This window comes from Panthera pardus, unplaced genomic scaffold (assembly GCF_024362965.1).
Source record: "Panthera pardus isolate Hobbes unplaced genomic scaffold, ASM2436296v1 HiC_scaffold_3, whole genome shotgun sequence".
Classification (NCBI taxonomy): domain Eukaryota; kingdom Metazoa; phylum Chordata; class Mammalia; order Carnivora; family Felidae; genus Panthera; species Panthera pardus.
In genome coordinates, this window is record NW_026526876.1 from 30,355,840 (window position 1) to 30,383,207 (window position 27,368).

A 27,368-nucleotide genomic window follows, 5' to 3' on the forward strand; every position below is an offset into this window, starting at 1 on the left:
TTCCAACCTCATGACCACCTCCACGTTTATCACTCACCATCTTATTGTCAGGAAGAGCTCCAACCCCATCCCCGTTATGTATCTGTTTGTCTATTTATTACTATTAAGGACTCAGGGATTCCTATCTCTTTCACTAGATTATAATCTGTCCCTATCCTTATTTTTTTCAAAGACGCTCTAGGCCCAAGGTGGGGTGCTAACTCATGACCCTGAAACCAAGAGTCGCTCGCTCCACCAACTGAGCCGGCCAAGCTCCCCTGTCACTATCTTTATTTGTGTTGATGGCCAAACTGTCCCAGACTACCTTAGAAACCATTCTGTATTAATTCTGTAGCTACGATACCAAAAGCGTAAGCAACAAAAGAAAAGATAGAGAAAACAGTCTTCATCATCATTGAATTCTTTTGTTTCTAAGAATACCATCAAGAAAGTGAAAGGCAACCCACAGAATGCGAGAAAATATTTGCAAGCCATGTATCTCATAAAGAATTTTTTATTTTTTATTTTTTTTAATTTATTGTTTTTAATTTTATTTTTTATTTGTTAAGAGTTACATCCAAATTAGTTAGCATCTAGTGCAACAATGATTTCAGGAGTAGATTCCTTAGTGCCCCTTACCCATTTAGCCCATCCCCCCTCCCACACCCCCTCCAGTAACCCTCTGTTTGCTCTCTATATTTATGAGTCTCTTCTGTTTTGTCCCCCTCCCTGTTTTTATATTATTTTTGTTTCCCTTCCCTTATGTTCATCTGTTTTGTCTCTTAAAGTCCTCATATGAGTGAAGTCATATGATGTTTGTCTTTCTCTGACTAATTTCACTTAGCTTAATACCCTCCAGTTCCATCCACATAGTTGCAAATGGCAAGATTTCATTCTTTTTGCTTGCCGAGTAATACTTCATTGTATATATATATATACAGTCATCCATCATCCATCGATGGGCATTTGGGCTCTTTTCATACTTCAGCTATTGTTGATAGTGCTGCTATAAACATGGGGGTGCATGTGTCCCTTCAAAACAGCACACCTGTATCCCGTGGATAAATGCCTAGTAGTGCAATTGCTGGGTTGTAGGGTAGTTCTATTTTTAGTTTTTTGAGGAACCCCCATCCTGTTTTCCAGAGTGGCTGCACCAGCTTGCATTCCCATCTGATAAAGAATTTTTACAACTCAATAAAGAAGGACAAATAACCCAACTAGAAAATGGGCAAAAGATCTGAATACTGAATTTCCCCAAAGATATGCAAATGGCCAAAGAGCACATGGAAAGATGCTCAGCGTCATTAGCCACCAGGAAAATGCAGATCCAAACCATCATGTGTACGACTTGGCACCCATTAGGAGAGCTTTGATCAGAAAGACAGTTAATAGCAAGTGTTAGTGGCGGGGGGGCGGTGCTGGTGGGCTCAGTTGGTATAGAGCATGGTGACTCTCAACATCAGGGTCATGGGCAGAACCTACTTAAAAAAAAAGAGTAAATTGAATTAAAAAAACAAACAAGCGTTGGGGCACCTGGGTGACTCAGTCAGTTGAGCCTCTTGATATCAGCTCAGGTCATGATCTCACAGTCTGTGGGCTCAAGCCCCGCATTGGGCTCTGCGTTGACAGTGAGGAGCCTGCTTGGGATTCTCCCTCTCTCCCTCTCTCTCTGCCCCTCCCTAGCTTTTGTGCACCCTCTCTCTCTCTCTCTCTCTCTCTCAAAATAACTAAATAAACTTTATAATTTTTTTTTTTTTAAAGTAACCAGTGTTGGTAAGGATGTGGAAAAGCCGATGGCAATGTAAAATGGTACAGCCACTTTGAAGTCAGGCAGTTGTTCCAAAGTTGAAACTTGAAGTTACTCTATGGCTCAGCAGTTCCATTCCTTGGCGTATATGCCCGAAGGAATGAAAACATTTGTCCACACAAACACTTGTGCGTGAATGTTCACAGCACCGTCATTCATAATAGCCCCAAAGTAGCCCAAAAGTCTATAAAACGATCAATAGAGAGACAAAAGAAGGATTCATCACAAGGAATGAGATCCCAGTGGCTGCCACAACATGAATAAATCTTGAAAACATTGTTAAGCGAAAGAAGCCGGGCTCAAAGGCCACCTATGGTGTGACTATTTGTGTGCAGTGTCCAGGTTAGGTAAATCTAGAGAAATGGAAAGTAGGCTTGGGGTGGGCAGGGGTTGGAGGAGGGGTGGATTAGTGACAGCTAATGGGTATGGGGTTTCCTGTTGGGTTGATGAAAATGTTTTAAAATTGACCGCGATCATAGTCGCACGGCTCTGCAAACACACTATTGAGCTGCACGCTTTAAATTAAGTGATTGTGCGGTATGTGAATTATGTACTGTGAATTTTATCTCAATAAAGCTGTTACCAAGAAAGTGTTCCAGATTTGGCCAGCGGGTGCCCCTCTGAGCTGGCTCTCATGTCCATTTGACGTGCCCCAATCCATATTTTGAGCACTTTCTTACTTTCTAGCACAAGATAATTCAGACTTATTTTATACCCTTTCCTAACTCCAGCCTAGGAATCAACCTTTGTCCCAGAAGTCTTGCTTCCTATTTGGGGGGGAATGCAAAACCAAGATTTAGGCATTTATCATTTCGTTTAATCATCATGACAACCCTAGTAAGTGGGTACTGGCATATCTTCCTTTTACAAATGAGGCCCGGAGAGGTAAAGTATATTGCCCAAGGTCACACTGCAGCCCAACCTTTGAAAGCAGGCGACGTGAATCCAGGGTCCCCGCCCCTTGCACCTCCCCCTACACACACACAAACACACACACACACACACACACACACACACACACACACACACAGAGTGTGAAAGTGAAGTTTATTTCTTCAACAAGGTCACTTTTACTTGAGTGACACCAGTTTTTTTTTTTTAATTTTTTTTTTTAACGTTTATTTATTTTTGAGACAGAGAGAGACAGATCACGAATGGGGGAGGGTCAGAGAGAGAGGGAGACACAGAATCTGAAACAGGCTCCAGGCTCTGAGCAGTCAGCACAGAGCCCGACGCGGGGCTCGAACTCACATACCGAGAGATCGTGACCTGAGCCGAAGTCGGACGCTTAACGGACTGAGCCACCCAGGCGCCCCGAGTGACACCAGTTCTGAGTGGAAACAAAGGTGTAGAGCTTATAAGACAGCCTCTCAGGAATTGCACAAGGCAGGGTATACCCTTGGGAAAAGTCACATATCATGCGTCTGGGAGCGTGGGGTTGAGGGCAGATCAACACCCAGTGGCCTGGCCCTTCCTACGAGAGCACATGTTCAAACCCACACACGCAAGTACCAGTAAAGTCCAGTGCTCATCAATCTCCTTTGCCAGCCTCACTCCCCACCCCTGTACCCAAATGCTGCCCATAGCCAGGTGTCCTTTACAAGAGTGAGAATGGCTAAAAGAGGAGAAAACCTATAGATGAAAGGAGATCAGCCTCGGTTTTTCACTGTTGACGCTGGGCAATGGGTACATGGAGATTCATGATATTATTCTCTCTTATTTTGTAAATGTTTGAAAGTTTCTGTAGTAAAAGAAAGTATAAAATGGTGAGAGGAAAGAGAAATAGCCAGGCGGGGAGCCGTGAGTGAGCCGGGACATTTGGCTGCTGTCTCCAGATTCCTCAGGTGCTCAGAGGAGACCAGCAGCACGTCTGGGAGATCCTCGGGACCACAGGCCCTCAGCTGCACCTTCTCCCCTCCGAAGATGATGAGGATGCTACTCATGTCCTTGGTCAGCTGCCTCGTTGCCATAAATGAGGCCAAGCTCATCAGTCGCTGTGACTTGGCCAGAGTGCTGCACAAGGAGGATCTGGATGGGTTTGAGGGCTACTCCCTGAGTGACTGTGAGTGCCGCTTTCTCACACTCCCGCCCCCCCATTCCTCTTCTGCTCCTGGTCACCTCCTATGTGGCCATCTTTCCATCATTCATCTTTCGAAGCCAAGTTCAAAAAGCAGCCCTCCCCGAGAAGCCCCTCCCAACATTCTGTATTCCTTCCACTGAATATTATTAACTGAGCACTTACTATGTACTGGGAACTATTTTAGGGGCTGGGGACAGAGACATCAACAAAGCCCCTTCCTTCACAGTGTTCGCATTCTAGGGGGAGAGGCGAGCCCCAAACAAACACACAAACATATGAAGCACTTCCTGGTGGTGATAAATGTTATGCAGCAGAATAAAGCCAGGGGAGTGAGAGGTAACCTTGTCCTTGAAGGGGAAGTCAAGGAATACCTCTCTGAGGAGGTGACATTGAGCAGCACCGAATGAGGCAAAGGACCGGGTCACCCAAATGTCTGGGGAAGAGCATTCCAGGCAGAGGGAGCAGGCAGTGCAAAGGCTTCGTCCTCCTCCCTGGTGGGGCTAGCTTCCTTTTGCCCAGATTTTGCACACACCTGTCTTGTGCCGTCCTTCTCGTTTTATCTTGTCTTGTGGTCCTTTAAGGGGTGCGTCTTCGTTCTTGCTGAAGGCACCAGCTGCCTTTGCCCCAGCTGACTGTCCCTCACTGGGCTTTGCACGGGTCATGGCACACAGTAGGCGATCATCAAGTGCAGGAGATGCGGATGGACAGCGGGATGATGAGCGGTTGTACTGAGGGGCAGGTGGATGGACCGAAGGGCGAGGAGAGAAGCTAATGGGTGTTTCCGGCCAGCTCGCCCCGTCTAGCCTCTTAGGCCTTGTTCCTTTCTTCTGCTTCCCCGTCTCCCTTTCTCCTCCGTGTCCTTTGTCCCTCAGTTCAGAGCCCTCTAAAAACCTTCTTCTCCCTGTTCTAAGGGCTGTGCCTGGCTTTTGTGGAGAGCAACTTCAACCTATCAAAGGTAAATGAAAATGCAGACGGCAGCTTCGACTATGGCGTCTTCCAGATCAACAGCCACTATTGGTGCAATGATCACAAGAGTCACTCGGAAAACATTTGCCACGAGGACTGCAAAGGTCTGGCCGGGGTCTCAGGGTGGGAGAGGGGAGAGGATGAGTGGGGTCTACTCACAGGACTTCTCGTCCCACTCCAAGCCTGGGAATGCACCCAGGAATGCCTTTGCTGAGCAGAGGATTTCACTAGTGGCTACGATGCCCCTCCGGTTAGGAGATTCTCCGGGGTGCAGGCTCCAGAAAGGCTCTGCACACCCAGTAACAGAGGACAGCAGCGGCCAACATTTAGCGAGAGTGTGTTGTATGCTGAGCACTTCACATGCCAGCTTCTCATGCGGCGGAAACTATTATGATCCCCGCTTTACAGACGAGCAAACTGAGGCTCATAGAACCAGTGCTGAATGCCAGACTGGTGGCCCTGAAGGCTCAGCTCTAACCATCAAGTCCTGACTTTGGTCAATGGCCTGATTGATTCGAGGCCAAGGGCAAACTCCCCACCTCAGAGCCACTCGTGGAGGCTCCACAGGTCCATGACTTTGCCCCTTACTCCCTCTTTCGTACTCTGATCAACATCCCTGCACTCTTCACCTGAAGAGCCTCTCTCATTAGGCAAGGTTTACCTCGGCCTCTGTGCTGCCTGTTTTGACATTTCCTTTCCCTAGAAACCCTCAAACGTGGCGCGAACCAGCATGTACCCTAGCTAGGATGTGTGGTAGTAAACATACATTTACTCCTGCCCCTCCTGCCCCCACCCCTAGCCACCCTTGACCTCTAGCAGCCATCGTAGGGATATCTCCATGGGCCTCTGGGAGGGAGCCCTTGCCTAATCTGGAAGGACTCAGCCCCTGGGGGGCGGGGAGAGCCGGTGTCTGCCTCAGTCTCTGGGACTGTCCTCTGTGTTCTCACAGGTATTCTCTGTCTCCCCTTCAGAACTGCTGAGCCCCGATCTTCTCTCAACCATCAACTGTGTGAAAAAGATTGTGTCTGGAGCAGGGGGAATGAAGAACTGGTGAGGAGGTCACTGTGGGACTAAGTCAGCAGGCAGAGCCCCAAGAAGGATGTAGTGACAGGAGGGGACAGGAGGCAAGGACTCCACCCCTTCTAACCATCTAGAAAAATGGGGGAGAGCGGCGCGGCTTGGAACTGGGACTTACAAGACTTGGGATCTGGGTCTTTCTCTGATGTTGTATTAAAACTGTTTTGGGCACAGTAGCAAAGGAACTTGAGTTAGCTGAGGGAGATGGCTTCGGAGGGGACAAGGTGTCTCACCGAGCTTACCCAAGGGGTCTCTTCTCTGGAAGAGAACGGAGGCGGAGCTGGGAACTGTCAGTGTGGCTTTCCTGACAAGTTTCTGCCTCCTCGTGCATTTCCTTCACTACTTTCTTTGTAGAGCAGTATATTCTGCTCCCCATTCCAGAGGACAGACTGTGGCTGCCCCCAAGTTAACGGGCTAATGTTCTGAGCAGTCACGGAGACTGGCTAGTCTCAGCCCCAGAGTCCAAGGGGCTGGGATAGAGAATCTGATTGGCTCAGCTTGGACCCATCATCCCCGAGCGGTTCAATGAGCTGTAGGTGTGGGACCAGTTAAGCAGCACCATCATGCTGGCCACGGGTGGGGGGTGGGGCTGGCCCTCTCCATAATTCGCAGCAACATTTTCTATAAAAGGTGCGTAGCTCCTCAGCTGAGCAAATACCCCCAAAGCTGTCAGCTTCCCAGTGGTAGACAGTGCAATGGTTGCTTCACTTTTCTGAGCTTCAAATTGGAGATAGATAGATAGATACATAGATAGATAGACAGATAAGTTGCCTCTACAGGTGTCTGTGAGGAAGGAGGGGGTTAAGTGCCTTGTCTACTCTAAGAACACCATGCGGGAGAGACGCTGACGGCTACTAGGGATGACCCTCTCTGGAGGGAGAGTCGATAGTTGCCCCTGAGATTGACGGATTGGTTATTTATTTATTTATGTATGTATTTATCTTTCTGTTTGTTTAGTGACTCTCAGCCTTGTAAAATGGTGCACTCCCCCTTCGGGGCCAGAGGAGGATTTGAAAACGTGGGGGCATGCTGGACGGGGGGAGGAGCCAAACACCACAGATAAGAGAAATTTAAAGGAAGGCTCAGAGGGGCCACGGGGGGACAGACCAGAGAGCGAGCGGTGAAGGGGGTTCCGTGCATTGCCGTGCTGTGCCGTGCGTTCACTAAGTGCTGGGTCATGGATGTGGAGAAGGAGCTACTAAGTAGGAAGCAAGAACCCAGCCTTCTTCTCTCCACAGGGTGGCATGGAGGTTGCACTGTGCGGGCCGGCCACTCTCCTACTGGATGACGGGGTGTCACAAGGAATGAGACAGGCGTGGAGTCATTCCAGCGTTCCTCTTCTCGCCTGGGGATTCTTCATGTCTTCTTCCTCTTGCCTCCACTTCACGTTATTTGCTTTCCTTCCCATGTTCAAAAAGGACTGACCGGAGCCCCAGGAATAAATGGTTTTCTAGGGCTTTCTCCTTGCACCCATCCAGGCCCAGGCCCCTGGTTCCTGACTGTCATTCGCGAACCAAGAGAGGACCACAGTGAAGAAGTTGTTATATTTGGGGAATTATTAAAGCATTCCTTGTGCAAAGAATGTGTTGATTTCTTCATTTTTCATTCCAGATATCTTCGAGTACCTAGTATGGCAGGAGGGTGGTGGGCACTAGAAGAAGGAAGGTAAATCATAACTATTGTTCTTGAGGTGTTCACCATCTGCCTGGAGAAGCAGCGACATACACGAACACTGGCTACAGCGAATGAGTGGATACATACAACGAATACACGGTGCTGACGTGGAGTTGAACCTGCAAAATGACAACGCAAAGACAGAAAAGGGGCAGTTGGAGGAATGTTCTACCTGTGGCTACAATCGGAACTGCCTGAATAAACTGTCCCACCTGGGCCACTGCTGTCCCTACTTCTCAGCCTTAACTGCTTCAGCTCTGAAGTGAGAGGTTTGACATTTGAGTGGTTCCCAGAGTTTTGGATTTCACAGACCAGTAAAGCACGAAAAAAGTTAAGGCCATGTTAACATGTCCAACTTTTTATTTTAATGCCCTAGAAAGAGTATGAATCACAACAACTATCCTCTATCAGCATCTCCTCATAAAACAGTTTTCAGCATGAAAAATGAAGGTCAGGGTGCCCGGGTGGCTCAGTTGGTTGACCGTCGGTCTTCGGCTCAGGTCATGATCTTGCGGTTTGTGGGTCTGAGCGCCGGCGAGGGGCTCTGTGCCGACAGCTCAGAGCCTGGAGGCCGCTTCGGAGTCCGTGTCTCCCGCTCTCTCTCTGCCCCTCCCCCATTCGCACATGCATGCTCTCAAAAATGAATAATATTAAAATAATTTTTTAAATGAGGGTCAGATTTATAGGATAATGGAATGGATTTCGTTTTATGAAAATATTTTTTTTAACCCTGCTTATATTACCTTTTCTTGCTTTGGCAAGGACTGGTGAAACCTTCACCACAGACCAGCAGCAGTCTGAAGGCCACTGCTTAGAAACCTCAGGAGACTTGTTTTGTAAGGCTCCTTCTGGCTCAGACATTCTAGGATTAAAATAAGGATCATTAGGACCTACTTTCCCTCTCAGTGTGTTAGTCCTCAAAATAGCTATTTGGATGCCGAGAGCGGCCCTTCTGCACAAGCACCATGAGCTCCAATATTGGTGCCCTACCTGGCCTCACTCTTTGGTTTTTTCAAATTTATCTCTCCTTCTTACCCTGCTTGCCAAACTCCCACATCATCTCACCCCAACAAGCACACACGTACACCAATTCATCAAAATCACGTAGGGAAATCAGGGAATGCTTTTTAAGGATTTCATTAATGGCTTAATGAGTTATAGTTTGATTTGTATATTTAACATTCATGAAAACATTCTTAAGCCAAAGGATTGCATCTTTAGTGGTCATTGCCCACACAACGTAGAGAAATCCAAATTTTTAAGTTCAGTAGGTAACTTACTAACTGCTAGTAGTCTAAATCTTCTCCCGGAGTGAAGAGGAAGAAGGCTGCCATAAAAGTGTCCACACCCAGGGATCCTGTAAGCTCACCCTTTAGACCCTACTGTAAAAATACACTTGACTAACGGTGCCTGGGTGGCTCAGTCGGTTAAGCGTCCGACTTCAGCCCAGGTCGTGATCTCACAGTTTGTGAGTTTGAGCCCTGCTTGGGGCTCTGTGCTGACAGCCTGGAGCCTGCTTCGGATTCTGTGTGTGTGTGTCTGATTCTCCGCTGCTTGCACTCTGTCTCTCAAAAATAAATAAATATTAAAAAAAATTTTTTTTTTAAATACACTTGACTAGAAGCACTAAATTCTACGACATTGAGACAATGGAGCTGCGGGAGGGGAAGTAGAGGCAGAGACCCGCCCCAGAGCGGGAGGGGCGAAGGAGAGGTCCGGGGGACAGCCCCCGCCCCACCCCGCGGCGAGCTGGCCCCGCCCCTCGTACCAGCCCCTTTTTAAAACGCGCGGGCGCGCCTTGCGCAGGCGCCGTGCCACTCAAACCTTAGTCGCGCCTGCTCCTTGGTGGTAGGATGGCGGAATTGGTCTCTTTTACGGTTCCCACCGAGAGTGACAAAACCTTGCTGGTGTGGGAGCTGAGTTCTGGACCCACGGCCGAGGCCTTGCATGTGAGCCGGGCCAGGAGGGAGGGAGGGAGGGAGACACCCCCACCTCCCCGTGACTGGGAGTCTGAGTCTGGCCTTGAGCACCTCGCGCGCCTTGTAGTCTCCGCCGAGAGGAATCTTAGTTCTAGAGGGGAGCTTTGCAGTCTCAGCCCCGACAGATTTTTGAGAGGTAACTCTCAACAGCCGGCACATGTTGCCTTCTAATGCTTCTCGAATCCCGGGATTTCAAAGGGAAATCTTTTCAACGAAACGAGAAGTGCTTTGGGTTGCGTGTGCAGGAGGGCTTAGGGAATAGAAGGCAGTTTTGTTTGCTGGGCGTGAAATTTCATGCACTTACTTGGCGTGGGACCACCCCACAGCATTCTCTGTTCGCAGTATTCTCCCAGTTTGGCCTTCTGTTTTCGGTCCGAGTCTTCCCGAACGCTGCAGTGGCCCGTCCTGGTTTCTACGCCATCATCAAGTTTTACTCAGCAAGGGATGCTCACAGAGCCCAAAAGGCATGCGACCAGAAGCAGCTTTTTCAGAATTCTCCAGTGAAGGTGGGTCCAAGTAGGAAATTCCTAACACCACTGGGACGAAGTGTTGAATTCAGCAATAACAGACCAGCGTTGGTATACCACTGTGGTTTACAGCATGCTTTTAGATGCATTGCTACACTGATCCTCCGGTTTCCCTGGGTTTTTTGGTTGTTTTGTTATGTTTGTTTTGTTTTCAGATGAAGAAACTCGAACTCAGGATAGTTAAGTGACTTACTTAAGGTTCATGACAGTAACTGGAAGGGAGAGGTCAAGCCCAAACTTACTGATGTTCAACCCTGTGTCATTTTTTGGTGCCCCTTAATTTAACAAAGCTTCACAAGAAGTCTTGTTTCTGTTTACTATTATGGGGATTAAAAAAAATTTTAATAACGTTTTTATTCAGTTTTGAGAAACAGGGCATGAGCAGGGAAGGGGAAGAGAAAGAGGGAGACACAGAATCAGAAGCAGACTTCTAGGCTTTGAGCTGTCAGCTCAGAACCCGATGTGGGGCTCGAACTCATGAATCCTGAGATCATGACCTGAGCTGAAGTCGGACGCTTAACCGACTGAGCCACCCAGGCCCCCCTCTATTATGTGGATATAAAATGACAAACTCTTTCATCAGTTGTATTATAAAGGATGCTTCATCGTCATTATCGTCGTCATCACTCTCAAGCTGCCTATTCAGAACTCCCTTCAACTCCCGGGAAAATGGTTAAAACATTCTTTAATACACCACAGAAACTTTATTCCATACCAACATGCTGTCTATTTTGCTTTCCCAGAGCCCCAGAATTATATTTCATTATGTGCCTCAATTCAATCACCATGTCCTTATCAAGGGCCATGTCAATTCCTTTGAATAAGTTGAGTGAGGCTTAGATTGCCAAACCTTTCACTTTATAATTGTATGTTTTCATCAGCTTTGTCTAACTGGCTTCTTAATCTAGCTACTTCCTACGGACTCGACTGCCTATTCTTACCCATATGCCCTTCCTTACTGATTTAATCTGGATCGAATCTAAGAATCCTTCTCAAATGTCTGAGTATACTGTCTCCACTTGTTCAACACTGTCTTCAATCCTGGCTCCACTCCCTATGATTGAAATGATCACCTGTCAGGCATTCCTGAGTTTGCAAGCTTCTAGCCTGTGAAGATGTCACCCAGCCACTCAGCTATCACAGATTATGAAATAATTACTTTGTATCAGTTGTGAGTAATGAGGTGTTTTTCTCTCATTGGACATTAAGACCATTTCACAAATGGATTTTGAGATTTCACAGCATAAAGCCCAAAGTCAATATATAGCTGACAGGAGAGAGCATTCATATTAAATTTCTTTATTTATTTAACACAGAGCCTTGGGTTACCACCACCACCACCACCACCACCCCCACCACCACCCCCACCCCCGCCGCCTACTGAAATTGTTGCCCAATTTACTTATGTGTTCCTTTATACTTTGGCAAGTACACATAGTTTCTGGTTGTTTTTGTTTGTTTGTTTACCTTTTATAAATACATATTTAAAAAGAACATATTAAAAAATTTTTTTTAATGTTTATTTAAAAAAAATTTTTTTTAATGTTTATTTAAAAAAAATTTTTTTTAACATTTATTTATTTATGAGACAGAGAGAGACAGAGCATGAACAGGGGAGGGGCAGAGAGAGAGAGGGAGACACAGAATCTGAAACGGGCTCCAGGCCCTGAGCTGTCAGCACAGAGCCCGACGCGGGGCTCGAACTCACAGGCCGTGAGATCATGATCTGAGCCGAAGTCGGACGCTTAACCGACCAAGCCACCCAGGCGCCCCTAATGTTTATTTTTGAGAGACAGAGTCAAAGCATGAGCAGGTGAGGGGCAGAGAGAGAGGGAGACACCTAATCGGAAGCAGACTCCAGGCTGTGAGTTGTCAGCACAGAGCCTGACACGGGGCTCGAACTCACAAACTGTGAGAATCATGACCTGAGCTACAGTCGGATGCCCAACAGACTGAGCCACCCAGACGCCCCAAGAATAACATCTTACAGTAAAATCAAGGAAAGGCCTAAGGCATCTGAGAGCTTTTTTTCAGTAGCATGAAGGAAAACGGTTGCCAGCAAGAACTGTGGCAAGGTTATCTAAGGTGACAACTGTCTCTACCACTCAGGGGCTCGAGGCCCTTCTGAAGCTTCCTGGTTGTCCAGAACAGCTCCACTCTGCCTCACCATTAGCCTGTGCTGTAGCACTCAACATTTAAAAGTTCATCTTCATTTCTCCTTCCTAGCAGGCAGCTTCAGTTGGAGAAAGTAATTTCACTTTTTCATCTACTCATTCATTCACTTAATCCATAGACCTGTGCTTGATTCTAGGAATGAGAAAAGAATAGAATATGGTTCCTTCAAGCACTTAAGGAACTGATAAACTAGTGATAGAGGACGTTGCACAAACAAATCAATAAAGAGTTAATAATACTTTGACTTTATTTGAATTATTTGAATTTTTATGAATATACGAATATACTACACCCCACTTGAAATAGACATTTAAAAAAGAACTAGAGGATGTAAGAAATACACTGTAGCGTGTAAGTTATTTAGAGAGTTAACACTGGAGGTATTTGCATTCTCAAAGAAGCTTATTAAGGCAAATGAACCTCTTATTGTTTTATTTGCTTATAAAATTTACAGAAGTATGTATATTCCTTCTTCTAACGGGGGTTAGTAACTTGCGGGGGGTGGGTGCTGCTGATTCAGGTCCTACTCAGGTCCATGTTATCTGCTCTTGAGGTCATATTCTCAAACAGGAGCTACGGGATGAGACAGCAAAAAGTTTACTTCCCTCGCTTACCTACAGCCCTATAATTTGCTTCCAGAGGGCTTCCTTAGTTGCTTTCATCATCACTTTCAATATCAGAGATCACGGAAAGCCGATTAATCAAGGGCCCTGGAAATGAGGCATCAAAGTCTATAGCGTAAAAATAGTACCTAGCATTTATTTAGGGTTTATTAGGAGCTGATTTCTTAAAATGTTTCCAGTTTGAGCTTCACAACCTCTCTATGAAATAGGTATTGATAAATCTCAGGTGTATCCAAAGGAAGCCTCTGTGTCAGGTTATGATATTTTCAGGTCCATTTCTTATGTCTTTAGGTTCGTCTTGGCACCAAACATAAGGCGGTTCAACATCAGGCCCTTGCCCTAAACAGCTCCCAGTGCCAAGAACTGGCAAATTATTACTTTGGTTTCAATGGATGGTCAAAAAGGATCATCAAGGTAAACTTTATAGATTTTCTCTGACTAATTAGAATCATTTCAACACTGAAATTCTGGACTTCAGAAAGGAGAAAACTGGGTTGTGGGGAGATGTGAGAGGCCTCTAACTGGAAGTACCTGAGCCTGCCACCGAGAATTCATAATAATCTCAGTAACTTGGGTGGTGTTGTCCATAATCTTCTCCAGTATTTGTATGGTGTATAATAAAAACCAATTGTCTTCATCCATTTGTAAGTCTTACTTGATTTTGAAGCTATAGGATACCTCCATTGTGGGCTGGGATTGCTGGAGTTTAGTTGCATTTTTTTTTTTTTTTTTTTTTTTTTTTAGAGAGAGAGAGGCAGATTGCAAGCTGGGGAGGGGCAGAAAGAGAGGGAGAGACAGAATCGGAAGCAGGCTCCAAGCTCTGAGCTGTCAGCACAGAGCTCGACGCGGGTCCCGAACCCATGAACAGTGAGATCACGACATGAGCCGAAGTCGGAAGTTTACCCAACTGAGCCACCCAGGCGCCGCTGGTTTTGTTTTTAATAACAAAACATCTTGAAGCTTACATTCAGATCCAAGGAAGGACCTTCCATTTAAAATCCTAACAGCTCGGGGTGCCTGGGTGGCTCAGTCAGTTGAGCGTCCGACTTCGGCTCAGGTCATGATCTCACGGTCTGTGAGTTCGAGCCCCGCGTGGGGCTCTGTGCTGGCAGCTCAGAGCCTGGAGCCTGTTTCGGATTCTGTGTCTCCCTCTCTCTCTGCCCCTCCCCTGCTCATGCACTCTCTCTCTCTCTCTCTCTCTCTCTCTCTCTCTCTGTCAAAAATAAACATAAAAAAAATAATAATAAAATCCTAACAGCTTCAGGATCTTTCTGACCTTGAAGAAAGGGCAAATGAAGATACTGTGCCACCACTTCAGAAGCAGAGCCTGAAATTCTTCTGTGCTTTAGAGGTGGTGTTGCCATCCTATGAGTGCCGGAGTCCCGGAGCTGGCATGGCCGAGGAGACTTTGGATGACCTGGAGGAAGGTCTGTTTACAGTGGAGGTGGGGGTGGGGGTGGAGGGGAGGCAGAATCCCTCTTTCTTTCTAAAAACTCATCTTTTCAGATACATCATCCAGCCCTCCCCTTTGCTAAGCTCCTAAAGCCCTAGGCAGAGTTTTTCTGGCCTACAGTACAGGCTTTTATCTCAGGCAATACCTGAAGGAACCTTTAACTTTAAAATTCTAAAGCTGACTTTCTGCCAAGAAGTTTAGGAGGAGGGAAGTAATGTTTTTCCCATTTTTGGTTAAGAATTCGCCTTGTGCTAAAATAGTCCTTCAAATACATATCTCTTGCAGCCTGCAGTTATCCCAGCAAAGTAATCATCTAAAGATTTAAACAAACTCTTGGGTAGATGTTGAGTCCTTTGCCTCCTATAAAAGGGCTGGAGTGTAAAGAGTCAAATACAGATGCCTAGAAAAGGTATTCCCATTGGTACTGTGTTTTTTCCCAGTGTCTACAGCACTTAGGCTTAGGGTTTTCAGGGAGGGGCAGGGCTGTTAGCAAGGCTAAGGGAGTAAGGCTCCCTTGGGTGATGCCCGGGAAGAGACCAGGCGGTCACGTGCACTACCACCGAACCCTTCTCCCCATGTGACTCCAGCCCTTGATGCACAGGAGAGTAGGGTCTGCAGTAGGGTCTGAAACTATAGTTTCAGCTTGTCCATTTGAAATCTACGAGCGATGTGAGATCTGTGCCACTTTCTTGGCTTGTGTCTCCCTTTTGGTACTTCCGAAACTTCTGGAGTAGATCAGGGCAGTAAAAATGTGCCCTGCCAGGATATACCTACAGCAGAGTCATTCAACCTTGTGTTGTGCCTGCCCTTACTTGCTCAGATAATGAACTACGAATCATGGATGTATTTTCACTTTTACACATATAACCCCCAAATCAGTTATCATTCAGATAGGCATGTTAAATCCATTTGTTTTGGTTGGATGCAGGGCCATTATCATTTCTTATGAAAAGGAGGACAACCCAGAAGCTTGCTATTCAGAAGGCTGTGTCAGATGCATTCCAGAAGCTGTTGATTGTGATTTTAGGTAAGACTTATTTGATTGTCCTTACAGTACATCAGTTTCAACGAGCAAATAAACTCATTTTGAAAAGTTAATTGGATGAAAACACTTCATATTCTTTTATTCACCAAATGCTTTCAAAGCGGTAGTGTCAAATTTGTTCTTTGTGGCATCTGTGAGAAAAATGACCACAAATATTTTTGTCCCCAGTATATAGATATACAGTGACTTACCTCTGTCCACACAGAAAGTGTTTGACCCAGTCTTCTTTCTTGATTGTTTGCTCATAACACAGAATACTATTGTGAGTATAAGCTTTGGGGGCACCTGTGTGGCTCAGTCAGTTAAGCGTCCAACTGTTGATTTCAGCTCAGGTCATGATCTCACGATGTGTGAGATTGAGCCCCGTGTCGGGCTCTGTGCTGACAGCGTGGAGCTCGCTTGGGATTCTTTCCCTACCTCTCTCTCTGCCTCTCCCTGACTCTCACATGCCATGTGCTCTCTCTCTCAAAATAAATAATAAAAAAAATAAACTTTGAAGCTTTAGACATCTGGTGTTGAATCTTAGCTCTGTCTCCTAGATTTCTTATGCAGTTTTAGGTTTTATAGTCAGATTTGAAGTATGTAATCTCTCTAAGCTGCAATTTCTCTATCTGCCAAGTAAAGGTAATAATTCAACTCACCTCATGGGGGATGAATTGTAAGAGCAAATGAGATGATGGAAAAGTTTAAAACTATCCCTGAAACATGGTAAGCAGAGAAAATATGTTCACTTGTTATCATCGTTTTCCTGTTGGAGAATTTATAAGATTATGTTTTTGGAATCAATTCAGCTTCAGTTTTTGTTTTTGGCACTGACCTATTGGGTGAATATGATTCTTTTTTTTTTTTTTTTTTTAATATATGAAATTTATTGTCAAATTGGTTTCCATACAACACCCAGTGCTCATCCCAAAAGGTGCCCTCCTCAATACCCATCACCCACCCTACCCTCCCTCCCACCCCCCATCAACCCTCAGTTTGTTCTCAGTTTTTAACAGTCTCTTATGCTTTGGCTCTCTCCCACTCTAACCTCTTTTTTTTTTTTTTTTTTCCTTCCCCTCCCCGATGGGTTTCTGTTAAGTCTCTCAGGATCCACATAAGAGTGAAACCATATGGTATCTGTCTTTCTCTGTATGGCTTATTTCACTTAGCATCACACTCTCCAGTTCCATCCACGGTGCTACAAAGGGCCATATTTCATTCTTTCTCATTGCCACGTAGTATTCCATTGTGTATATAAACCACAATTTCTTTGTCCATTCATCAGTTGATGGACATTTAGGCTCTTTCCATAATTTGGCTATTGTTGAGAGTGCTGCTATCAACATTGGGGTACAAGTGCCCCTATGCATCAGTACTCCTGTATCCCTTGGGTAAATTCCTAGCAGTGCTAGTGCTGGTCATAGGGTAGGTCTATTTTTAATTTTCTGAGGAACCTCCACACTGCTTTCCAGAGCGGCTGCACCAATTTGCATTCCCACCAACAGTGCAAGAGGGTTCCCGTTTCTCCGCATCCTCTCCAGCATCTATAGTCTCCTGATTTCTTCATTTTGGCCACTCTGACTGGCGTGAGGTGATATCCGAGTGTGGTTTTGATTTGTATTTCCCTGATAAGGAGCGACGTTGAACATCTTTTCATGTGCCTGTTGGCCATCCGGATGTCTTCTTTAGAGAAGTGTCTATTCATGTTTTCTGCCCATTTCTTCACTGGGTTATTTGTTTTTCGGGTGTGGAGTTTGGTGAGCTCTTTATAGATTTTGGATACTAGCCCTTTGTCCGATATGTCATTTGCAAATATCTTTTCCCATTCCGTTGGTTGCCTTTTAGTTTTGTTGGTTGTTTCCTTTGCTGTGCAGCAGCTTTTTATCTTCATAAGGCCCCAGTAGTTCACTTTTGCTTTTAATTCCCTTGCCTTTGGGGATGTGTCGAGTAAGAGATTGCTACGGCTGAGGTCAGAGAGGTCTTTTCCTGCTTTCTCCTCTAGGGTTTTGGTGGTTTCCTGTCTCACATTCAGGTCCTTTATCCATTTTGAGTTTATTTTTATGAATGGTGTGAGAAAGTGGTCTAGTTTCAACCTTCTGCATGTTGCTGTCCAGTTCTCCCAGCACCATTTGTTAAAGAGACTGTCTTTTTTCCATTGGATGTTCTTTCCTGCTTTGTCAAAGATGAGTTGGCCATACGTTTGTGGGTCTAGTTCTGGGGTTTCTATTCTATTCCATTGGTCTATGTGTCTGTTTTTGTGCCATGAATATGATTCTTATATTAGGGTCAGCTATATTTTTGTGAACCTTGAAAGTGGTCAGGCTATTGAATAGCATCGATTGTGTTCTCTATTGAGTTCTACGATGGTGTGAATGTTACAGGCTGTGCTCCAAGGGAATTTTATAATTAGTAACGGGTCCCCAACCAATTGCCCCCCCCCCCACCCCGCCCTCGCCGCTTCACAGTCTTGCAGGCTTAGAGACTGAGAAATCCTAGCTAAGTTTCAGAGGCCTTATTTGCCCATAAGAGTTGACCCTGGATTGGTCTCAGGCTTCCAGCCTGGACAGCTCTTGCAGTGAAAGTTGACTTCCCTGGTCATCAGGTAGAATCTCCATTAGCTGTCAATTCTGAGTAACAACCTTTAAGAACCAAACTAAACCTTTGGGTTGCTGACCTCTCCCTAACATGCTATGGTATCCCTTGTACACGATCAAAATGTTGTAGCTGTACTTTGCCTTGAGGGGAATTGTATTGTCTATAAGGGACATGGGCCATTTCTGCCAATAAACTGTCCAAGCGCATTCTCTCCCTCCCCCTCCCCCTCCCCCTCCCTCCAAAGCATTGTTCATCGTATCTGGTGGGATTTTGTTTCCGGGGAGTAGACACTTGCCTTGTTTCTAACATGAAGTATCAGCTATAGTCCATGGTCTCTATTCCAGAACTCACACTGACCTCTACCTAATGCCTTACTGTCTAGTCATCTGATTTTGAACATTGTTGTTTCCATAGTTTTAACTTCCTGTGTCATTATTCCTTAGTTCCTATCTCTTAAGATGATAGCATTTTTGAACCACACAGTTGTTAACTTCATGTGTATTTTTTCACACATAGTTATGATTAAAAACTGAAGTGTGAGATGAGAAAACTTCTAGGGAAATGCTTTTATTTTCTGCTTTTATAAATAAAAAGAATGTCTAGTTATTGGGTGCTATCATTGTATACAGCTAGTTTTAGAACAAGGAAAATTCTGAATTGATCTTGTTAACTTTATTTATTTTTTAAAGGTTTATTTTTGAGAGAGTAAGCAGGGGAGAGGCGGAGAGAGGGGGACAGAGGATCTGAAGTGGGCTCTAGTGCTTACAGCAGAGACCCCAGTATGGGGCTTGAACTCATGAACCATGAGATCATGACCTAAGCTGAAGTCAGACGCTTAACTGACTGAGCCATCCAGGCGCCCTCTTTTTTTTTTTTTTTCCAATCCTTATTCACTTTATTTCAGAAAGTGGTAAAATAGCTGTGGAATACAGACCCTGTGAAGAGATCACAGATGCCAGTACTGCAGACGAGCTGCAGGATTTAATTCAAGTATGTGGAGATTAAAGTTCAAGGGTGACATAGCCACTGTAGCCATAATGTAAAGCAACCAGCAGAATTTGGAAGACTTTGGCATTAGCTCTATCATGCTAGATAGATGGGGGGGGGGGGGAGTGGTGGCCTTTGCAGGGTGGAGGGAGGCCTGGGCCCCAAGTGATTCTGGGAAAAGGGCCCGCTCTGGTGGTGCGGAACCCATCTCCAGGGAGCTAATAAAGGTGGCATAAATAAAGATGTCATAAAGGGTGGGACGTTGGCGGGGGAGGGGCGCGCAGTTGCTAAAGGTGTGCGCGCGCATCACGGGGCTGCCATAATGGTTTGGCTCCCGCTCAGGGCCCGGCGCCAGTACCCCACTCGCCTGGGTCGCTGCGCCCCGGAGCCTCCGCGTGTCATGTCCCGGCTGCGCCTGTTGGCCCCACTGCTTCTCTTTATGTGGCAACCGTTGTGGCTGCTGGTCCAGGCAGCTCAGCCTCCGGAGTGGGCCCTGGACCCTGCCCAGCTGACTTCCGACCCCCTGGAGGCGGCTGAGCCCTGGTCTTCTCGCTCCTCTGATCCCCCGCCCGAATCGCCACAGGCACTTACACCCCCAGCTGAGCCGGGGGGCTTTAATTACCCGGGGTCCTCTGCTCCAGCCCAGATGTTGGCCCCGCCTAAGGAGTTGACCGAGACTTTGGTTCCATTCCTGGACACGGATTCGTTTGGTGAGCTACCCCCAGGGCCAGATGAGGATCTGAATGACCAGCTAACCCAGCATCAAAGGCTCCCAGAGGTGGTTCCAGTGCCAGGTTGGGATCAGAATCAGACCATAGCTCCGCCTCCTCAACTCAAAAGTAAGACTAAAACTGTAGGTTTAGATCAGGCCGAAGATCACCAGTCATTTGAAATACTTGTTCCATCTCTGGATAGTCAGAGTTCAAAGCCAACAAAGTTTATTGTTTCACCCCTAAACCTGAAGAAAGATCTAGCTCAGCATCGAAGGCTTGCCAAAGTTGTTAGAACTCCAAACCAATTTGCAAATAAAGAGCACCTACAACAACAGCTGCAGGATGATTATTTAGATTCCAATATGGGTCTCCTGTATCCTGAGGAGAACCTACCTATGGGTTTCCCAGGGGGACCAGATCAACTTCCAAACTTCTCTGAGGAGGCTGAAATTTCTCCACCCTTGCAGAAGACCCCAAATCATCTAGAGTCCCCTGAGGAAGCTGAATCTTTTTTGCCCCAAGGGGAGGCTCAGGCTCAGCATCCAGAGCCCTCTGAAGAGACAGAAACATCTCTACTTGAGCAGGAGGCTCCATCTCAGCATCCAGAGTCCCTTAAGGATGGAAATTCAGCAAACCCACAAGAGGCCCCAGCTGAGCCTTCAAGTACCCCTGAAGAGGTCGAACCTTCTTCAGTCCAGCAGGAAGCCTCAGCTCACCCTACAGAGGCCCCCGAGGAAGTGGAACCTTCTCCAACCCCCCAGGAGGCCCCTGCTCAGCCTCCAGAGCCATCTAAGGACATCATATCTCAACTGTTAGCACATCATGAAGTAAATGTGCTATCTCCAAGTCAGAGTGAAGCTCAGAAGCCAAGCTTCCCCAATGTCACTGTTAAACCTCTGGATCTTACCATAACTCTAACTCAGCCTGCGGAACACCCTGAGGAGGCTGGACCTACCCCAGTCCAGCAGGAGGCCCCTGCTCAGCCTGCAGAGCGCCTCGAGGAGGTTGAACCTACCCCAGTCCAGCAGGAGGCCCCTCCTCAGCCTGCAGAGCGCCTCGAGGAGGTTGAACCTACTCCAGTCCAGCAGGAGGCCCCAACTCTAGTTCCAGAGTTCCCTATCGAGTATTTAACTCAACTTGCAGTAAGTGATGAGGTGACATCTCTACCTCTAGGTCAGTATCCAGATTATTTAATGTTTCCCAGGGTTATAGGTAAGCCTTTAGATGTGGAATTTACCACAACTCCAGGGCCTGATAAAGGTGTTGAATCTTCTATAGCCCAGCAAGAGGCCCCACCTCAGCCTCTTGAACATACTGAGGAAGCAGAACTTTCTCTAACCCAGCAAGAGACCTCGGGTAAGCCTCCAGAGGAGGTTGAGCCTTCAAGTGAGCAGGAGACCCCAGGTCAGCCTTCCGAGCCTCCTGGGGTGATTGATCCTTCTCTAAGGCAGCAGGAGACCCCAGCTCAGCCTTCAGTGCCTCCTGAGGAAGGTAAGCCTTCTCTAAGCAAACAGGAACCCCCAGCTCAGCTTCCAGACCGTTTTGGAGAAGCTGAACTTTCTCCAACCCAGGAGGAGGCCTTAGCTCAGCTTGCAGAGCTCCTTAATGAGGCAGAATCTTCAACCCAGCAGGAGACTCCAGCTCAGTCTCCAGGGGAGATAGAATCTTCTGCAACCCTGCAAGAGCAACCAGCTCAGCCTCCAGAGCTGCCTTTCAGGGAGGTGGAACCTTCTCCAACCCAGCAGGAGCACCCAGCTCAACCTCTATGGCATCATAAGATGACAGTTTCACCTCCAGGTCACTACCATGATCAACATTTAAACCTGCCCGATGTCAGTTTGAAACCTCCAGATGTGCAGCTTACCATGACTGCAGAACCCACTACAGAGGTGGGACCTTCTGCAGTTCGGCACGAGACTATAGCTCAGCCCTCAGTGCCTCTTAATGTGGAACCTTTTGAAACCCAGCATGAAGCCCCAACTCTGCCTCCACAGTCCCCTGAGGTTGAATCTTTGCCAGTTCAACAGGAGACTCCAACGCAATCTCCAGAATCTACCACACAGGAGAAACTTCCAACACAGCAGGAGACCCCAGTTCAGTATCCAGAATATCCTGGAGAAGTTGAACCTTCTACAACCCAGCAGGAGGCCCTAGCTCAGCAATCACAGGCCCCTGAGGAGGGTGAATCATCCTCAACCCAGGAGGAGGCCCCGACTCAGCTTCCAGAGGCCCAGGAAGAGGGTGAACCTTCCCCTCTCCAGGAGGAGGGCCAGGGTCAGCACCCACAGGCCTCCGAGGGGAGTGAACCACCTACAACCCAGGAGGAGTCCCCAGCTCAGCATCCACAGACCCCTGAGGAGGTTGAATCTTCAACCCAGCAGGTGGCCCCAGCTCAGTTTCCAGTCCTCCAGGAGTCCCCAGCTATATCCCCTGAGCCCCCTAAGGAGGTGGAACCTTCTCCCACACCTCAGGAGCCCCCAGCTCAGCCTTCAGAGCCCGGTAATGAGGCAGAATCTTTTCCAACTCAGCAGGGAGCCCCAGTTGTATCCCCTGAGCCCCCTAAGGAGGTAGAACCTTCCACACAGCAGGAGGCCCCACCTCAGCCTTCAGACCCTCCTGAGAAGGTGGAACCATCTCCAGTCCAGCAGGAAACCCTATCTCTACCTCTCGAGCCACTTAAGGAGATAGAACCTTCTCTAACACAACAGGAGGTACAAGCTCAGCCTTCAGAGGCCCCTGAGAAGGTAGAACCATCTCCAATTCTGCAGCAGTCTCCAACTCAACCTCCGGAGCCCTCTAAGGAGGCAGAAACTCCTCCAGCCCAGCAGGAGGCCCCAGTTCAGCCTCCAGAGCCACCTGAGGAGGTTGTAGCACAACCTCCAGTCCATAATGAGGTGACAGTTCCACCTCTAGGACAAGAGCAAGCTCAGCATCCAAACTTGCCCAATGTTACTGTTCAGCCTGCTGACCTGGAGCTTACTGTAACTCCAGAACCTACTGTGGAGGCTGAGCAGTCTACAATCATGCAGCAGACTCTAGCTCCTCCAGAGGACACTGAGGTGACACCTCCACATCCAGAGCAGGTCCAGGCTCAGCATCCAAATTTGACTGAAGTCAGAGTTCAGCCTTTAGACCTGGAACTGACCATAACTCCAGAACCCACTACAGAGGTTGAAACTGCAACCACGCAAGAGATCCCAGGTCACCCTTCAGAGCCACCTAAGGAGGTTGTAGTTCAGCCTCCACTGTTTCAGGAGGTGACAGTTCCAACTCCAGGTCTGGATCAAGCTCGTCATCCATCGCCACCTAATGTAACAGTTCAGCCTTTGGACTTGGTGCTTACTGTAACTACAGAACCCACTACGGATGTTAAACATTCCTCAGCCCTGCAGCAGACTACCGCTCCTCCAAAGGACCTTGAGGTGACATTTCCACATTCAGAGCACATTCAGCATCCAACCTTAACTAAAGTCACAGTTAAACCTTTGGACCCAGGGCTTACCGTAACTCCAGAATCCACTACAGAGACTGAACCTTCTCTAACCATGCAAGAGACCCCAACCCAGCCTCCAGAGCCACCTAAGGAGGTTGTTCAGTATCCGTCCCAACAGGAAGTGACAGTTCCTACTCCAAGTAAGGATCAAGGTCAGCAACCAACATTGCCCAGTGTCACAGCTCATCGTGTGGACTTGGGGCTTACCATAACTCCAGAACCTACTACAGAGGCTGAACATTCTACACCCGTGAAGGAGACTACAGCTCCTCCTCCAAAGGACCTTGAGGTGACACTTGCACATCCAGAGCAGGTTCAGAGTCAGCATCCAAACCTGACTGAAGTCACAGTTCCACCTATGGACCTGGAACTTACTGTAACTGCAGGATCCAGTGTGGAGACTGAACCTTCTCCAACCATGCGAGACACCCCAACTCAGCCTCCAGAGCCACCTAAGGAGGTTGTAGTTCAATATCCATTCCAGCAGGAAGTGACAGTTCCAACTCCAAGTAAGGATCAAGGTCAGCATCCAGCATCACCCATCATCCCATTTCGTCGTGTGGAGCTTACTATAACTCCAGAACCTATTACAGAGGCTGAACATTCGACAACCCTGAAGAAGACTACAACTCCTCCCCCAAAGGACCTTGAGGTGACACTTGCACATCCAAAACAGGTTCAGAGTCAACATCGAAACCTGACTGAAGTCACGGTTCCACCTATGGACCTAGAAATTCCTGTAAGTCAGCAACCAGAGTCATTTGAGACAGGTTTTCCTCCAACAACTCAACATCCTGTGGTGCATTTTGTAAACTATACCTCAGAAAAGGCATACACAACTTTAACTTGGCAACCAGAACAGAATGCCACCACAGACCTCAAAATATGTGAGCGCTGTACCTGCAAAGAGGAGACACTGTCGTGTGTTGGTCTCAGCCTACAGCAGAGGCTCCGCAGAGTGCCCGTGCTGGAGCCCGACACCTACAACGGCACCTTCACCATCTTGTAAGAATCGCCTTTACTTGTTTGTTCTCTGCCTCCTGCTTGACATGGCAGTCTCTTCCTCAATGTCGTCCTGGGCCTTCCTCATCTCCCCAACCACGTTGACTGACTTTCTGTTTTTACCTTTTCTTTGTCAACTATCCCTTATCTTCATTTTCCTTTTTACTACTGTTCGCCCTTCTCCAATCTTTTACTTGTAATTGTCCTTATTCTTTTTCCTTATCCAATTTTTAGCCCCATTATTTCATTCCTTAACCTCTACTCTCCCATTTTTGCTCCATCCTCTATAATAGGATACAACAGAGTAGTGAAGAGTAGAGATTCTGGAACTAGATTGCCTGCGTTTGGGCCGAGGTCTGTCATCTATTAGCTTTGTGACTCAGTTTCCTTTTCTGTGAAATGGAAATTATGATAGTTACCATCTCATGGGATTATGGTGAGATCTAGATGAGGTAATACATATGAAGCACTTGGATCAGTGCCTGGCAAAATATGAGTGTTAGCTGTTATTATTTTGATTCCCCAGACCTCATCTTTGACGCCCGGCCTTCCACATACAGTACTCAGTTTGGGCCCAACCCAAGAGTAAGTACTATGGGCGCCACACTAGGATGAAATCGTCTTCAGAACATGAAATGACAGGTGGGAAGAAAGGAAATGGTCATAAAAAGGGAGGTGGCATGTAATTAAGTACTAAAAGAGGTACCATGGGTGTTGGAATTCAGCAGACTCTGTAATCAGCGGAGTATGGAGGTCAGGGAGAGCTGCATGGATAAGCTAACACTTTAGCTGAGACTTAAAGAGTGGCTCTGATGTGTTAAATAGAGAAAAAATGGGTATAAGTCTAGGCAAAGGCACGGCTGCAGGAATGATCAGGAATTAAGAATTAGGTTAAGCAGTTAAAGATCCAATTACGAGAAACCTTGACTATCAGCTAGAGAGGTTTGAACGTTAGATTCTGAGTTATAGAGAGCCATTGAAAGTTTTCAAGCATGAGATATACAGACCGCTGAAACAGGATTATTTTCAGTTCCCCATATAGGCCGATCTGGAGAGGAGAGCTTGATCCAGCGAGACCAGATAGAATGTTCTAACAAAACCTGGGAATAAAGTAACAAGGGGCCGACTCAGAGTGGCTGAAAAGAGTAGAAAGAAAAGCCTTGAGAGCACTGCAAAGGAGGAAGTGACAAGATAGACTAACTGATGACAGTCGCGGGTGGGGTGTGCACGGGAAAGAGAAAACTCAGATATTACTCTGAAACTTCTGTCCCAGATAAGGAGAATGATGGAAGTTGAGGCATCTTTTACCAGGGAACACAGAGCAACCAGAAGGCTTCAGGTTGACTGGAAATGTCCACCAGGCACATGGGCAGATGGGTATCTGTTTTGAATTTATTCCTGACTCCCCTGAAAAAAATGTGTATATAAACTGACCAGGTAAGCTGTTGCTGAGGGAAGAGGACAAAACTAAAGGTAAAGATTCAAAGTCATACGCAGAGTTAGCGGTTGAAACTGAACCTCAGGCATTTAATAGCTTCTCTTAAACATGTGTAATTCATGGATACATGAATTATCATGGATACTTTTTTTTGTTTTTAATGTCACAGGTATAGAGGATAAAACGTGAAAATCCCACCCCACCCTCCCTACCACTCATAAGATAACTCCTGTCACCTTTTTGGTGTGTGTCCTTCCTTCCCATCTCTTTCCTTTGCATTTTTTCCTAATTTCCTAATGAGGGGATACTTTTTAATTCCTTGCCCAGTGATTTGTTGCTTTTCCCTATACAATATGTCTAAGAAATCTTTCCATGTTAGTTATTCTAATTTCTAACTTCCCTTATCCTTCTAACACCTAGAGAGGTTTCAGTAGAGGGCTTCTTTACATTTGTTTGCTGATAATGGTAAATTTTTTACCATTTTTTTCGTTGAATTATTATTTTCTCATTCATTTGTGGAAGGAACCATTTTAGACACATAAGTGATTTGGGGAAAAAAAATACTTATCTCCAGAGTAATTAACAGGCGTTATCTACCCAAGGAATGGAACAAATAGGAAGTTCAGGTTCTAAGGAGCTGGCTTGTTTGTGCCAGTGGCCCCACGCTATCTCTTTATTAATTGCACCACCTGGGATGCTGATAGCCGCGGAAATGAGAAAGTTGGCATTTACTGCATTGGAATATTCCCCACAAGGTTGCCAGTGATTCTTTTATTTATTCTGTTCATTCCTTTCCTACCTATTCAAGGATCTGAACTGTGTTTCTTCACAGAAATTTCCAAGGAAACTCTATTTCTCACATTGATGAAAATGTATGGAAGGGATACCGTTGGGCTGAGAAACTGTGAGTATATTCTCTCCAAATACGAATACAAAAAAAACCAAAAAACTAACTGCATTCTAAGGTCCTTCTTGGTCCAGAACTTTGAAGTCAGTAGCTCTGAGGAAAGGTGTTTCCCCTTCCATATCCCAACTCGACCTCTACCGATTGCAATTCTGTGTTAATTTTTTTTTTTAACGTTTATTTATTTTTGAAACAGAGAGAGACAGAGCATGAACGGGGGAGGGTCAGATAGAGGGAGACACAGAATCTGAAACAGGCTCCAGGCTCTGAGCTGTCAGCACAGAGCCCGACGCAGGGCTCGAACTCACGGACCGTGAGATCATGACCTGAGCTGAAGTCGGCCGCTTAACCGACTGAGCCACCCAGGCGCCCCATCTGTGTTTATTTTAAAAATTAAATTTGGCAGGTTCCCTTTAAAATTAGAATCAATTTCAACTTATTTTCCATTATACAAGGAATACGTGATTATAGTCTCAATATATAAAAATGAAATAACAGGGGGGCCTGGGGGGCTTATTCGGTTAAGTGTCCAACTTCGGCTCAGGTCATAATCTCAACGGTTCGTGGGTTCAAGCCCCACGTTGGGCTCTGTGTTGACAGCTCAGAGCCTGGAGCCTGCTTCGGATTCTGTCTCCCTCTCTCTCTGCCCCTCTCCTGCTCATTCATTCCCTCTCTCTCTCTGTCTCAAAAATAAATAAACATTAAAAAAATTTTTTTTGATGAAATAACAGATACAGTGAACACCTGCCTTATGTTCTAATCCCCCCACTGCTGGGATAGCCACTACTCTGGATTTAGTATATATCCTTCCAGACCTTTTTCCATGCATTTGCCTACATACATATTTACAGCAAAATAGGTTTGTTGTG

At 46.5% G+C, this 27,368-nt stretch overlaps 2 protein-coding genes across 35 annotated transcripts in view; both read left to right on the plus strand.

Annotated features, from left to right (window-relative positions):
• The window catches only part of LOC128774181 (lysozyme-like protein 6), a 61,497-nt gene extending 53,682 nt beyond the window's left edge, over window positions 1–7,815 (plus strand). For both annotated transcript variants that reach the window (XM_053892483.1, XM_053892484.1), the window contains 4 exons: window positions 3,622–3,848; window positions 4,778–4,936; window positions 5,804–5,882; window positions 7,148–7,815. In XM_053892483.1, the coding sequence (XP_053748458.1) occupies window positions 3,710–3,848; window positions 4,778–4,936; window positions 5,804–5,882; window positions 7,148–7,217 (447 nt within the window). In that variant the 5' untranslated portion in view covers window positions 3,622–3,709 and the 3' untranslated portion in view covers window positions 7,218–7,815. The remainder of the gene's footprint in view (window positions 1–3,621; window positions 3,849–4,777; window positions 4,937–5,803; window positions 5,883–7,147) is intronic.
• Window positions 7,816–8,220: 405 nt separating this feature from the next.
• The window catches only part of LOC109261897 (RAD52 motif-containing protein 1), a 104,589-nt gene continuing 85,441 nt past the window's right edge, over window positions 8,221–27,368 (plus strand). For 5 of the 33 annotated variants that reach the window (XR_008418614.1, XR_008418617.1, XR_008418615.1 and 2 more), the window contains exons 1-6: window positions 9,155–9,532; window positions 9,889–10,068; window positions 13,179–13,301; window positions 14,146–14,314; window positions 15,269–15,367; window positions 26,428–26,499. Coding sequence is in view for 19 of the 33 variants with exons in the window: in XM_053892447.1 (XP_053748422.1) it covers window positions 20,856–24,160; window positions 26,428–26,499 (3,377 nt within the window). In the remaining 14 variants the exon portion in view is untranslated. Of the gene's footprint in view, window positions 9,533–9,888; window positions 10,069–13,178; window positions 13,302–14,145; window positions 14,315–15,268; window positions 15,439–18,866; window positions 18,953–19,291; window positions 19,541–19,590; window positions 19,712–20,816; window positions 24,161–26,403; window positions 26,500–27,368 lie in introns of those variants that run through there. The other 28 variants (XR_008418612.1, XM_053892444.1, XM_053892441.1 and 25 more) reach the window with 23 other exon arrangements.